The sequence below is a fragment of the Agelaius phoeniceus genome, chromosome 3 (genome assembly GCF_051311805.1).
Source record: "Agelaius phoeniceus isolate bAgePho1 chromosome 3, bAgePho1.hap1, whole genome shotgun sequence".
In the NCBI taxonomy this organism is placed as follows: domain Eukaryota; kingdom Metazoa; phylum Chordata; class Aves; order Passeriformes; family Icteridae; genus Agelaius; species Agelaius phoeniceus.
The window spans coordinates 108,449,999-108,465,286 of NC_135267.1; the positions used below are offsets into that span (position 1 = coordinate 108,449,999).

General features: G+C 40.3%; 1 protein-coding gene across 4 annotated transcripts in view; it reads left to right on the forward strand.

Annotated features, from left to right (window-relative positions):
* MACROD2 (mono-ADP ribosylhydrolase 2) overlaps window positions 1-15,288 on the forward strand; it is an 851,553-nt gene that overhangs the window by 772,718 nt on the left and 63,547 nt on the right. For all 4 annotated transcript variants that reach the window (XM_077176111.1, XM_077176112.1, XM_054629913.2 and 1 more), the window contains one exon: window positions 12,526-12,567. In XM_077176111.1, coding sequence (XP_077032226.1) covers window positions 12,526-12,567 — 42 coding nt within the window. The remainder of the gene's footprint in view (window positions 1-12,525; window positions 12,568-15,288) is intronic.

Genomic DNA, 15,288 nt, shown 5'->3' on the forward strand with positions numbered 1-15,288 from the left:
GTATCATGACAATCTCAAAGGCAGAAAGACAGCAAAGTGGAAGATTTATTTCATTTGGTTTTTATTTTTTAAACCTGACATTACTTAACTCATTTCTACAAAGAACCTGCGCAGCTGGGTCTTTTGTTATAGAAAAACATATAATTTCATTACACCACATTATGTAGATGATCTGCCATACCATGGTTTCAAAAGTATGTTTATTCTCATGTATGTAAAGGTTTTATGATTTTTTTTCTCAAACCAAAATTGGGATTCTGATATGTGACCATAGAGAGGTGATCATGGTAGGGACCCTCTAAATCCAGTGTTCTGCATACGTGGCTATAAAAATGTTCGTCCAAAATTTACAACTGTCCAGAGAAAGTTTAGTTCTCAGTATCTGAAATTCAGATAGATTATTGTAGGATTAGATTAATAAAATGCTTTAGGACCCATTTTCATAGACTCCTGGTTGCAATTTTTTCATAACTAATGATTCTGATTTTGATATGCCTTAACGTTACTGGGTATCTGCTGTCTGATTTGCCAGAGCCTTAAAAGGAACCTGTTTAGCTCTAGAACTTTATTCCTGATGCAGTGAAGGATTTCCTGGGAGTGGATCAGTAGCCAGGGATTCAGGAAGGTTTTATTTTTGTGTTTTAGTGTCTTTAGATCTTCAGCTTGTGAGGAGACAGGGACAGGCAGGACTTTCCTCCCAAATCACTCTCCTGTAGTGTCACTGGAGAGATGGTCAAGATCTGGGTCTCTTTCGTGGAGTGCCCTGACCATTCGTGTACAGTCTCAGGCTCTCTTTGCCAACTTGAAATTACACTTTTCCAACAGATGTCAGCTGAAGTCAGCCCCATGCTAAACTGCCTCCTGGTAGGAACTTCAGCTGAAGGTCTGGATGGAGATCACCAGATGATCATCATGTCTGCCTTTTGTCCCTTTTTTCAGCTGTCTGGGGAATTGCCAGCTGCATTTAACTCAGCAGACCTGGACAAGTTACCAGCAGGCTCTCTCTCTGTAGAGATGTCCCACCTCTCTGCAGGACTGGTTTCCTGCACAGAAGACTTAGCTAACATGGTTCTGTGTCAAGGAGTTAGCAACTGCCTCTACCTTTGGCAGTAAATTCCTGATATTTTGACTTTGGAAGAAATTCATGAAACTGGTGGTTTTGTTTTGGTTTAAAGGAAATCTATTAATTTAGTGAAATTAAGGTATTTAAGGATAGACTTGCCCTAAATTTGAATTGATAGGACACTATCTAAACACTCACAGGGGAGAATAACACTGAAGTATTTATTCAAGCTTAGAGAAGAAACATCAAGGCATTTTAAAAGTGCATCTTGCATTTAGAAACATTGTGAAATATATCTACTTTAATAGATGCAGACAAAAATGCTTAGAAAGAAGAATATATTCATAGAGTTATATACATAAATAGTTATTACTTTAAACCCACTGCATTAATAAATCCAAAAAGACATGCAAGTGCTTGAGCTAGGTAATGAAAGTGGTAATGAAATGAAGCTAGAATTACACCTCAGTGCATTAGAGTAAGTGGAATATAGATATAGGGAAATTGTTCCATTAGTTGAACATATCATTAGGCCTATTTTGCAAGTGGAATGCCGAAGAAATTAGTCAAGTAATAATATTGATATCAAGACAACTGCCAAGAGTCTTGTCATTTTCAAACTTTAAATATATAGGGGGAAGAGATAGACTTCGAAGCAATGTCTTGTCTTGTCTTAGCAGTGCAGGAAAGTTGTGCAGTAACTGAGCAATTGTAACTGTCTCAGCATTTCCGATTCAATCTCAGTGATTACACAACCCAATCCAGAGCCAGCATGCTCCAAGAGGGAGCAGAGCACCACTTACCTTTGATTCAGACATAGGTTCCCATGTCAATGTTGTCCAGAAAAGTCCTGGTTTGGTTAAGTAAAGGGTCCTTGTCAAGGCAGAATTTTCTATTGATCCTCTGAGGTTTTGCTGAGAAGATTTTGTATATTCTAGGAAGAAAAAAGCAGTAGAAAGAACAACTTTGTTTGCTTAAGATGGATCATTGTTTTAATATATTAAACATTGCCACAGTGATGGGTTTTTTTTCTTTTTATTAATTGAATCCTATCTCTTTGTGCAATGACATAGCCCAGTTATTCTGCCTTCCACCTGTGTTGGAACATTCTCTCTAGTTAAACTGAGAGAATGTCTTTCAGGCAAATAAAATATCTTTGCCTGCAGTTCTGGCTCAAATGTGTAGTTCTTACATTGCTGGATTCATTGCTATTAGTAGGATGAGTGAGTTTTCTGGGAAAGGAACTGCTACTTAGATCATTTTTTCTTTTGGAACGCATTGTTTCTTCTAATAGAACTCTTTGGAGCCCAGACACCAGGCATTGCTTTCCTTGCTAACTAAACATATTTATAAGACTTACCAGAAAATTGAATCCCCCTTGAAAAGCTGGATTTGCCAACATTTACCTTGGAATGATACATACTTCTAGGATTCCATGCATAGGAGGAAAATTAAGAGCATTTGTAAACAGTTGCCAGCTGGAGCAAAGGTACCTTTTTTCTTTTCTTCCTGTATTCTGTGTACACAAAGCTACTTAATATGTCAGACAGATAATCTTGTAAGGACCTTTGGCAAATGCTTACTTTTCATGGTGGCTGTCATATATTATAAATGGTTTATCTTCAATTGTAATGCTTAAAGTATTTCTAAATCTACCACCTGTTACCAGTGGATTGGAGAGGAGAAACATTTTTTTCTGAAAATGTTTTTTAGATAGAAATAGTGCTATAAAAGGGATGTCCTGTGAAGCTGCAGCATCCAAGGTTATTTTACTTCTTGACACTTTAAACAGAGTAACAAAATCACTTCACTAAAACATTGCAAAAATTTTTGAAGGAAGGATGTTTGCCCTTTCATTAAGCCAGTTTACAGATGGAAGGTGCATGCTTTTAGACTTGTGTCCTTTTAGAGCTAATGAAAGGATGCTGAGCCTAGGAGTTTGTCATTGTTGGGGTTTTTTTTGTTTGTTTTTCTTTTCTTTTTTGAGCCGTTATCAGTTGGTGTTAGGAAAAAGAGAGATTGCTTCATCTTGAGAAAACTTTTTCTTCCCTCTGTTACAGGCTATGATATTTAATGCATTTTCTGCTTTCATCCTGGTTGATGAAAACACTGTTTCCCCTACCCAAACCATATGGATGAGAGCTACTGCCTTATAATAATTCTCCTATTACTTCAGGAGGGTGCACAGCATCCCGCTTGCGCATAAAATGTGCAAATATATTACAATTGCAGGGGAAATTCATTGTTAAGAGATCTCCCAGGCTTGGAATCAAATTGGAAACTGTCTAAATGGCTGAATGAAGGCCTTTGTATTAAAAAGGCCAATCTCTGCACTAATACGTGAGCCAACTCCTAAGCAGGGGCTGTAATTTCTGTACTGGTGTTGAGAGGCATCGCTCTCTCTGCTTACTGTGGCAGGCTGCACTGGGGCTGGAGCACTCCTCTGCATGAGCAAAGGAGTTGTAAGTTAGCCCTTAGCAAGTAATCCACTACCAAATGGATAATTCATCTGATAAATTTAGCCTCTCTATTTGCATTTGCAGCGTTCACGAGCCAATTCGTTTCCATAATTCATCACCTGAATGTATTCCACAAAATATTTTTCATGGGCTTTATTTTACTCTGTGGAGAGGTGCCAAGCAGTTAACTGGAAGTGCCCAATATCCTTTATGGGAGGTTTCACCTGGGCAGTGATTTGCCTCATAAGTCACAAGGCTTTGGTTTTCTGACTGGTTCAGGCTGGAGTACAAAGGGGCCCCACAGAAATGTCCCTTAGGGGGTAAGATTTGGGGGAGTTTGACATCTCTTTGGCTTTCTTCTCCTGATCAATAAGGGCCACCCTGAAGGCTTTGGTTGCAGCTGCTTTTCCTGTCTCCATGCAAGTTTTCCAAGTTGTCTTCACAGCTGATGAACTCACAGGGTGAAACTGGAAGCAGTCAGACCATCCTATTACTTTCTTCACTGCTTTCCCTCACTAAGCTTGCAAGGTGCTGTTTGCTGTCTTGCTTCCCTAACCCCATCCTTCTGATGGAGCTGTTGTATTGGGTTGCTTAGGGGACTTTGATTTCTCTGCCTTGTGAAACTTTTGTCTTGTCCCTTGGAGATCCTGCTTGGCTTTTCAGATAGTGACTGTGCTGTGACCATGCATCCCTTTCCTTTCCAGAGCTGTGTATCAAGCCATTGAAAGCATAGCAGGGTACCCCTCAGTATTTTTCCAGCCTGCTCTGGGTTCCATGCCAGCATTTAACATTCCACTCAGATTTCAAGTCCTGTGTTGAGGCAGGGATGAGTGAGGATGTTTTGGTGGGTGGAAGACAGCAGTTCAGTTTGGAGAAGTTATGGCACACTGATGTTTTCATGTGGGTGCAAAATGCTCTCTGTACCCTTTTGAACTGTCTTTATATTGGAAGAGGTCATACTCAGATGGCTCCTGCAAGGCCCCTTGTTGAAGGAATTGATTCCAAGCAGCTGGGGAGAAGCACAGCCCCACTGTTTCCCCTGGTGGCTCCTTGGCCCTCAGCAGTGGAGGATTCCAAGGAAGCACTGCCCATCTGGGGAAGCTGGAAGAGCCTGTGCACTAAAATAGGATACTGGCTTTGCTCTAGTTCCTCCCACAGCACCTTCAGACCTTGATCAAGTACCCTACAGTGTAAATAAGTTGCTGTAAAAAATGTTCTCAATCCAGAAGTTTAAAATAACCACAATGTTTAAAGTGCTTGTCCATTATGAAACATGTCTGAAAACAACTTACCTCAGAAAATCTCAAGGTCACTTAAATGCGTCCATAAACCTGTAAACCAACATTTTTCTATGACTTTCTGTCTTTATTTGCCAGGGTAAAGACTGTGCCAGTCCTACCACTCATTGGGGTTGTCTGTTTTGCCCATTTTGCCAACACCTCTCTCAATGTAGTGCAGGGAGTGATGCTTGAGGGACAGAGTTTATAGTTGATGGTTCAGATTCTGTTTTCAGCATCTTAGGAGATATGCAGATCAAGAAAGGGGGTTCCCAGCACCTTCCATCATGGCAGTGGGTTTCCAGAACCTAAAAAAAGTTTATGGGTAGTTTCCCTCTTCCTTTTGAATCATCATAAAACTTCCTGATATGATCTCATTTTTTGAGAACTATTTTCTGGCCAGCTGCTGAAAGACAATTGTTCTAGACTTTGTGTGTTGCAAGTACTGGTCACCTAAAAACGTGGTTTGAGAGAGGCTTGTCATACTGTCTGCACTATGGTCTGGAAAACCATTTACCTCCTCATTCCTGCTGGCAGCAGTGTCACAGCTTGGAGCAGGGCATGGATCAGCAATGGGACCATAACCTATTTAAGTGCTGCTGTCAGGAGCTTCTGCTTTGCTAAATGGAGCCTCGTCTTCTTTGCTTCTTTGCATCTTGAAGGGATTTTTCTTGTCTCCTGCTATGAGACTGGCAACAGAGCCTACAATCCATCCAGAAGTTTGGGAAAATGGTTGTTTCTATGTTTTTCTCCACTCACTCCAAATCCATGAGCTTTCCAGTTCCTGGGAGACACCTGGGTAGGAGCTGCATTGAAACAGCAAAGTGGCAGGTGGATGGAGATGCCCTTGAAGGCACAGGGGTCATTTAGATGCAAGGATCAGGATGCTGTGCATGACAACAGCATGGAGGATCACAGGAAGATGATGAGCCTGGTAATTAGAAAGGTGAATATGGAGTAGATATTTACCATCTCTCGTAACACAAAGAACGCAAGGTGTCCCAGGAAATGATGAATCTGGAAGAAAACAAGCAAAAGGAAATAGTTTTCTACCCAACATACAGTTAGGATCTAAGAGTACTTGAGACAAGTTGCTGCAGAGCCTGTAGGTCTTAAATACAGTTTAAAGAAGGATTAGCTCAACCAACAGAAGCCTGGTGCAACAACAGCTGTTAATCTTCATGGCCTCTGTGTAAGCTGGGGCTCAGGTGTGACTGAGATAGAGGAGTGTGTTGCTGTTCTCTTCTGCACTCAGCCTGGATGCAGCATGGATGCCTGCACCAGAAAATGAGCAAGCAGCTTTTTCTGTACAATACATGCTGTGAATGCATCTCTGATCAGGGATCTTTTCTTCCTACTCTGTTGGGTATTGTGGCATCTCATTAGAGCATTCCAAATGCATTTTATGTCATCATCAAAAAAATATCCTGTCCTCTCTGGCCACAGGCTCCAAATGACTTCATGTGCTCAACTGCTCCTTATTTCCAAGGAAGCAGTTAAATTTTGGGTTGTCTCATTTGGTTGCCTCTGCAACCAAAATCAGGTTACTGATGAGATTTTGTTAGAAGCTTGTATTTGCAAATGTATGACCATATGCAAAACATGCCATTTTTTGTGTGACTAGTAGATTAACACCCAATTTAGACTTGTGTGAACAAAATTTTGTTATTTTCAGTATTTTAGGCCAGAGAGGAAATACTGAATATGTTGGTTTTTGATTTTTTTTTCTTTGAAACCTGATACCTGTTTCCCCAGGGAGTGCCTTGTTCCTTTTATGTAAGGTAGGAGCAACTGGAAAACAGAAGGCCAAATCTGATCCTGGTGTGAGAGCCATTTCCTTCACTGGACTAAGGTTGTCCAGTTCCCTCACTGTGGGAATAGCAGTTTCTGCACATTCTTTGTATGCAGCTGAGGTTCATATGGTTTGTTTGGTATGTGTTTTACAGCAGATCAGGTGATACAGTTCATAAAAGAGGTCACTGATGTGATGACAAAAAAGCCACAGTGCCTGACTCTTCAGGAGATTGGTAGTGAGAATTTCTATTTGATACGGCTTCAAAAACTGCAAACACATTCTACATTCTGTGAGGCTCCAGTGTGGTGAGACTGGTGTAACTAAGCAACACAGGAAGGAAACTGCTTGCAGTGTGGCCAGGATGTACAGAGTGCATCAGTGGAAGTTTCTTTACAATTACACAACAAAAATTTAATGAAACTTGCTCAGTATCAGGTGGAGGTTTATGTAGTATGCTCTGTATGCAAGATTGCATAGAAGTAGGACCAGAAGAAGTCCTATTTTTACTTCCAAAGCAGAAGAATGCCCTTTTTTTTGTTAAAGATCTATTTGTTTTATCTTTTTCTTTTTTTTTTCCCCTTCATCTTAGGAGCACTGAGGATGAGGAAAGGTTTTATATAAAATATAACTTTTTACTAGGAGAGGAAAAAAGAGTCAGGCCTGCTTTAGTTGATCTCAGAGATTTCCAAACCTGCTTTTCCTCAAAGAAAATACCGTCCTTTTTTTTGTGCTATTTTCTGTCACATTTCCCCAGTGGAGAGCTGAGTTGGAGGAATCAAAACAAGTAAAATAACTTGAGGTTATTGCAAGCCTCATGTGTATGCTTGGGCCTCAAGAAACCTTCCTGTGTGGCTCCTGTGCTACAACAACCCTTATGCTGAGGTGGACATAAAGCCTGTACACTGTCGTGAAGCTCCTTTTGGGGATCAGCAGTGCTTGCAAGCCACCAAAATAAGTGATTTTTCAGTTACTAGGTATTTTAAATAGATTAAATGAAATACAATTATAAATCTCCCTAAGGCTGTGAAGGTAATCGTGGAGCCAGGTGGTTGAAGCTTGGGGATAAAATTTTGGCAAGAGAGGTGTGGGAGAGAGAAATATGGACAGTGAGAACCTGCTTGGTCTTTTCAGCTGCTGGAAACCTGATATTATCATGGTTTAGAGGGTTTGCCTCAGGTGGGTACCCTTGCCTGCACTGCTGGCTGCTCTGAGACTGGACACAAAACGTTTTTCAAGACTGACCTGAAATGGGATCCGTTTTCCTCCAAGGTGTGAGACTGCTGCACTGCTCCTCCTCTGTAATCCCAATGGAAACAGTGCAGCAGATCCTGGAATACTTGCTAGGGAAATGCTTGAGAGTAGAAACACTTAGAACCAGACCCCTGTTTTTACATTGCAGATAAGCTCAAAAGGATGGCTGAAGCTTTCAGTGCTGAAATTTTGGGGGGGTTTCCCTTGGTTTGAGCTTTTATTTTAAGACATCAACTCTATGATCACCAACTTGTCATTTCAGCCTCCTGCACAGCTCTGCCCATCTCATTGCTCTCTTTGGCAGAGGGGAATGTTCATGCAAGCTGCAGAGGGGGTTTTTATCCATTCCCACAGTGCCCTCCCAGTTCTCCCCTGGCTGTGGTCAGGACATGGAGCCACGGTTGCAAGGAAGAGCACACTGAGACATGCAGGTTGACAAGAAATGGGGAGACATCTGGAAATCAGGAAACTGCAGAAAATGCTCAGTAAAAACTAAAATCCTGAAGGATGCAATTAGGCAGCTGAGGAGAGATTAGAGGGAGGCAGGGAGGGGCCAGCAGCATGCAATGGTGTTGGGGAGTGCCAGCAGGGATGCAGGAGCTGAAGGCAGATGAAGCAGCAGCCTCCTGCAGCACAGATTTTGTTCTCATGTAAGGGTTTTTTCTCAATGTGCAGTGTTTGTACAGTGCTGGCTTTCTGCACGTTAACATGAAGGAGAATGCAAATGAAGCAACAAGGAGGAGGTGGTTTAATGGCTTTGGGGATTAGTGGTGGTATTTAGAGCCTTTCACCTCTCTGTTCCTAACATAAATCTTAACACAGATTGATGATTTTAGCCATCTGGCTTGTGTTTGCTTGTATGCCACGACTAGGGAGACAGGGAAACAGCCTGGCCAGCAAGGCAAAAAGCAAAACAAAAGGATCTGACAGAAGGCATCCCCTTCTCCTGTGTCAGTAAGAACAGATATGGTGCAATTATTCCAATTCCCAGAGCTCTGCAGATAACAAGGGAGAGGGCAATGGAAGAGCCACAGGTATCACTCAGTGTATGACCCCAGCAGGGAGCCTGTGGCTCACACAAAAGCTTCTGCTTTGAGCACCTTGCTCCCAAATGTAAAGCTCTCTGATCTTTAGAGATACAGTTACCTGGATAGCCTGGGAGTTAGAGGGAGACTTTCAATCATAGGTTGACTTCCAGCTGTAAATTATTTTATACTTGAGTGGAAACTTCTCCCACACATCACCCATTTAATACCTTTATGTACTGTACCTGAATTTATAAACTGGAAAATTGTGCACACATTTTGGATTAGAAGGTTTTCTTGTCTCCTAAGCCTTCTAAATACTGCTGTGACTTTTCCTGGGGATGAGCTGACCCTTTCTGGTAGTCACTGTCAGTTTTCCTCTCACTCCAGACTGCAAGGTCAGTCATTCCTTTTCTAGCAAAGTCACTTTGGTAGAACTTCCTAAAATCCTGGGCTTTAATGGGGGAGAGATGAGAAAGGTCATTGTTCTGCTTCTCTGGCCAGAGGAGTAACCAAGTGTGGGTAGAGGTGCACACACACTGGAGCATGTTTTGCTGGTCAATTATTTTTCTACAGCTCTCAAGTGAGGGTGAGAGGTAGAGAGGATCTCACCTCTGGTCTTTCCAGTGGGGGAGTTTGGACAAGAAATATTGACAGTATGTACTTAAGGAAATGTTTGCTGCTGTCAAAGATTCACTCTAAGGTTCTCCTGTGGTTTTATCCAATTTTTCTTTGGGATTGACTGTCTGTGGTGCATATTTCAAACCAAAACAAATCTTTCAAAGGCTTCCTCTAGATGGGATAAGAAATTGTATAGGAATTTTTTTAAAAAAATTAAAAAGAAAAAAGAAAAACAAAACTATGTATGACAAATCTAATTTATGGTAATATTGGCACTGATTTTGCTCTTTATTAGACACATAGAGCTTCAGTAAAAAATATTTTTACTTATTCAGAACCAGTAACCAAGAAACTGCCCTTAATATCATTCTTTTCAGGGGGTAAGTAATGCATTTTGGATATAGACTTCTAAACCACTGGTTTTTATCTCAAATAATTGGTATTGGCATAGAGCTCTGTCAGCTAAAAATGGTGTTTATCACTTCAGCCAGCCACACCAAGGCCAGTGAAGGAGAATATTTTATATTTAACAGGGAAATGCTTCCACCAGATGGATTAATAGTGTGAGAGTAATAATTAGAGACACATGAAGTGGCTGGGGATTGCTGTGTGCCAAAGTGAAACTCAGATTCATACCTAGATTGGGGTAGATTTTTCAAAGGCATCACAGTGACTCAGAGATCATATCACCAAGTGATTGAGAGCCCAGCTTCCATTTTCAGAAATGATGCAGAGACTTCATTGCCTTTCAGCAAGCCTTTGGTACTTTTTCCCAAAAAAACCCCCAGCCTTTAATTCAAAATTAGTTCACAAAAGCAGTCTTTGCCTCTTCATAATTATATTGCATAATGACTTCCCTGCTTTTTAATAACATCAGATTTCTTGTCTGTGTCCATTATCACTAGCTTAGAAACTATTCTGTTGCTTTGGGAATTTCATATTCCAAGTCACTTACAGAACTATAATTAAGAACTTCCACAGAAGACCAGGTGATATATGTATGTTAAGATTCTGCTGATTTAGTCTCATATCTTAGATTAATTTGAAACCTTATCATGCTGGTTTCATTATAAATGCTTCCATGGAAAGAACATGTTATTGGAAACTGAATAATTAATAATCTCTATGTTGCCAAATATTTTCTGAGCAGTTTGTTGAAGAATAGCAGAACTCCATTTGAAAATCCTAGCTCTGTTGAAGCCAATGACAGAATTCCCATGGGCTTTACCAATATTTTTCATTTTCTTATCTTAATAATTACTTGTCAAAGCTCCTTAAACTTGTATGTTGGAGATTAGGATTTTTTCCTTTTGTTTTCTTTCTCGCTTAGGAAATGTTCTCCCATTTGTTGCTAAGAAACAATAACGACTGGTAGGTAGGAGAGGAAAAGGATGCAGCCACAGAGGAGGGGTGCAGCTGGCTGCTACTCCCTCACCTGAGGGGTCTTCTCTTGGGAAGGCCAGAGTTTCCAGAGGTTTTGGGCCGGGGGAAGGGGTTGGGCACAGCCTCTAGCTCCTCTCAGCCCTCACTCTCCAGGGGCAGAGAGGCTGCAGTCACTCTGGGCAGAATTCGCCACCACTGGGGGGTTTTGGCTCCTGCTGATGCCTCTGGCTTTAGCCTTTATGTTGTTCAGATTCTGTTCTGCCTTACTGTGTAAGTCCAGGCTTCATATTAGGGGATGGTAAGCTCTCTTCACAGAATAGGTAGACAAAGCAATTCCTTCTCTAGCTGGGGACCCAAGGACAGCTGATCCAGAGCTCAGGCCCAAGAACATAAACAAGAGAAAACAAGAAGGATGGGAATTCATGGGCTAAAGCTGTAATTGGACATTAGTTCTGTTAGGAAAATTAATCCACAAACATCAGAGGTTTATGTTCAAAAAGGAGACAGAGGAGTCCTTTTACTTTATTTGAAAAAAGGGAGAGGCCATGGGGCGTTCCCCTGGGATCTCTCAAATTTTTGGAGGACACAGCCTCCCTTTTTATCCCAATTTCCTGGCTGCATTTCCCTTCTCTCTTTCCCCTTTGGCTAAGGTCCTTGAGAGGTTCAGACTTCCTGATACACCTGATACCAAAGATTTCCCTCTAAGGTATAACCCTCCCTTTTAATTTTTAATTCTTATGAAATTTAGGGGTTTTTCTTCCCCGTTGTTTCTTTCATCTTTCAATGTCTAATTTCATTTATCAGCAAACCTAAAGTTTATTTGTAAAAGCAAATATCTTTTTCCATTCATCAATCAGTGGAATCCTTCCCATTGTTTCTTTTATCTCCCAGTGCTAGTTTTGTCTACCAGCAGACCCACTGCTTGTTTGTAAAGACAAATCCATAACTCCTCTCAGTTCCAATATGCTAATGGACCAAAACTTCTAAAAGTGGGAGACCCCATGATTGGTCATCCATTTTGTGGCCATTTTAAGTTGTGCTTCCCAAGGTGGTTTTATTGAGACCTCTTAATAATTTTTTTGACTCAGCAAAACAACTTGTAAGAAATTCCTTTGCTACCAAAATGGAACTTTTTGCAAAAGGTATCATCTTTCCTTGTCTCTCATCTAAAGGTTAAAAATTATCTGTTCCTAGCTAGCCCAAGTTTGGTCTTCACAGATTCATTTTGTTCTTAAACCAATTTTCTTGTCTGGCCAATATTTAGTAACTTCCTTACGTGGTTTTCTATTAGGGTAGCTAGTTCTCATCTTAACATAGCCAGCTGTTCCAGGGAAACCAAGCAAACTGAAACTTGTCAAGTAAACCAAAAGCTCTACAGTAAAGAGAATGGAATTTTATATTATACCTGTCTTTATTTGCAGAATTTTCTAAATTATGCAGACTTTTACTCCGTCTTTATTCCCTGCATTACCTGTATCTGGTAGTTACCAGTATCAAAACATTTCTCCCCATCCAGCTCCAGATTTCGCTGTAAAATGTTACACAGGAGGAGGCAAACTAAGATATGGGCAATTTGAAACATGGAATGTTTCATTTTAGATGTTTGCTGGTATTCCCAGTAACCTTTTTCTTTCATTTTTTTTTTTGACAGGCGATGCTAATGAAGAAGGGCCTCAGCTGAGTGAAGAGAGAGGTGAGGAAAGAATATTTTATACTAAAATATATCACTTCTGGGAAGTATAAGCCAAACTGAAAAAATTCTAGAAATTAATTGCCTTAGTCAAGATAAGCAATGCTAATCATTATTGCCAATGTTACCACAGTCATCTCTGGTTTTTACACAAAATTAGGGTGAACCATCCCTGATAATAAATAGTGCATAGTAAGACCAGCTAAGACTACTTTTTTAATGTCATCACCTTATGAGCCTCTGGGCAATATTTCATTCCTTCTTATCAATAGCTAGTTTGAACATGAAGGGGAAATAATAACAATTCTTCAGTCTCTTTGTCTGTAAAAAAAGTATGAATAGAGCAATTATTGAGTGATTTGCCATTCTGAATAATGGCAGTGATATGTTTGCAATGAAAACAGTAGCAAAACTCTTCCACAAACTCTTAAATACACTGAGCTTGGTCAGACAATGGTTCAGAGGATTTTTTCCTGGTCCTCATGGTTTACTGTTTAAAACAAGTGTCACCATTGAGGGTTTGTGGATGACATGAAATGGAAATGATGAATAGGTACAAGGGGAAGAAACCAGAGGAACAAAAAAAGGAGAGGACAGAGGATCAGATAACTCCCGTGAGGACAAAAGCTTCCATTCAGGAGATTCCTGCTAGTTTTTGCAAGGAAGCTTCTTCCAGTTAATCTTGGCCAGTTTTTTGGTAACAGACTTCCACCACAGCACCTTCTGATACTTCCCCTCCCTCATCTGGAGGTCCTCAGTGAACATCTCCTGTTCCATATGGATTTCTGAGCAGTGCATCTCCTTTCATGTGCAGAGTAGCTCCCTGTACTCCTCTGCCTCTCCCTCCAAACTTCCTTCAAGGTCTCTGTGACCCTGATTCCATCATGGTCCAGTGACTGTGCAGGAACCTCCTGCTCTCTTTATGAAAACATAAGGAGTTTAGGTCAGACTTCAAATTTAAGGTCAGAAAGGAGTGCCACATGGGGAGAGGCAGGGATATAGCAGCCAGAAAACAGAGGTAAAAGCTTTTGAAGCAGTATTTTGACCACTTAAATTGGCAAGATTGTCCTAAAGATAAATGCTCTTTATTAAAATTAAGAAAGTGAGATAGAATTTAATTACTCGCATACAGATCTCAATTTTCGAATTTTTGCTGATCTTTTGAGCTGTCCTGCCACCTTCCCAATCCATGGCCCTTCTGGGTTTTTTGGGCAAAAGTATGGTTGGCAGAGAATATTTCTGTGTGTTCCCTGGGCTCCATGCAAAGCCAATGATTGACTCCCATTTTGTCTTTTGAATGAACACAATATCCTTAGAGTTATAAAATATCCTGAATTGAAGGGACCCACAAGGATCATTGAGTCCAGCTAATCCTTGAGTCTGCAAGTTCCTTTTTCACGTCCCAACTGCTTTCATACCTTCTGTTTTGAGATTTTCAGCATTTTGGTTCTAGATATATGATATAACTGTGGAAGGGTAGAAGATAAAAGGGGAGAATCCAAGTCCTTCATGAGAGCTGGGCATCTGATTGTTAAGAGCTGTTTAAAACTCCAGCAACATAAAGAGTAGATGATTGTGTGGCATATATGTGACAGCAGGAGAGACCTGGGAGCTTTTCAAACACTTAAGCAATTTATAAACCATGTGTAGACAGTTTTGTTCCCAGTTGGTAATTAGCTAATCAGTTTGAAGTAACACCATGATTCTTATTTTCTAATGGCAACAGCAATAAGGGTGAATAACGTGAGGTCGTACGTCTTCCTAAATTTCCTGCTTAGGAGTGGTCAAGGTTTATTTCCAGCACACACAAAAGTATGTTTTCTTTAGGCTTCTCCTGCAACCAAGCCCTCAGTTAGCCACAAGGAATCAGGAGGGTTGACAGAAAGTCAAATGACAGAAAGTCATTTTCCCATCACGGTTGAATGCATTCAGTAGGCTCAATGAATTGAGTTTTAATTGTCTGTCAGTCACTGCTTTCGTGGTAAAGCAACAATGTTTAAAGAATGTTTTAATTAGGGAACCTGCTTGCATTAAATGTCTTAATTTATGAATACCTTTTATGCTTAATTTCCAGCTTGGCCTCCCTTTTTATTAACAGGCTTTCTCTGCTACCAGTTTGTGCCTTGAGGTGTGTCATAGCAAACAAACAGTAATGCCATCATTTATGTTGGCAGGATATTTTGAAAATATTGTGGAAAAAGTTCATAATATTTAAAGTTTAACCAGCTGATATTAAACACTCTGTGCTCCAGTCCATATAAGTAAGGGAGATGTCACATTTAGTTGGCCTCCATCACTTCTTTTACTCCCTTTCCTCCAGCTTGATATTGCCCACTGTCTGAAAGGCTGGAATGGATTTTTTTCAACCCAAACTTTTCTATCTTGTAAAGCTTTCATTTCCTTAACTTCATTGTCTGTGAATTTAAGGAAATTTTTTAAATTTGTGAATTTGTGCAGTCTGTGAAATTTATTTCCCTACCTTTCATTTAATTATTAATTTCGGTCTATATTCACTTGTTGTTGTGTTAAAACAGTGAATGGAGAATTGAGCTGAGAAAAAAGATTATTTAGTTCAGATTATTTATCCAAAGTTCCATAATGCAGTATAATAAATATTATGTTTACAACTACAAATTAAAACATTATTTGGTTGGGGGTTATGATTATTGTTTCTGTAGTGCTTGTGAAGCAGTATGTCATTTCAGTATGAGCTTTCTTCAGTTC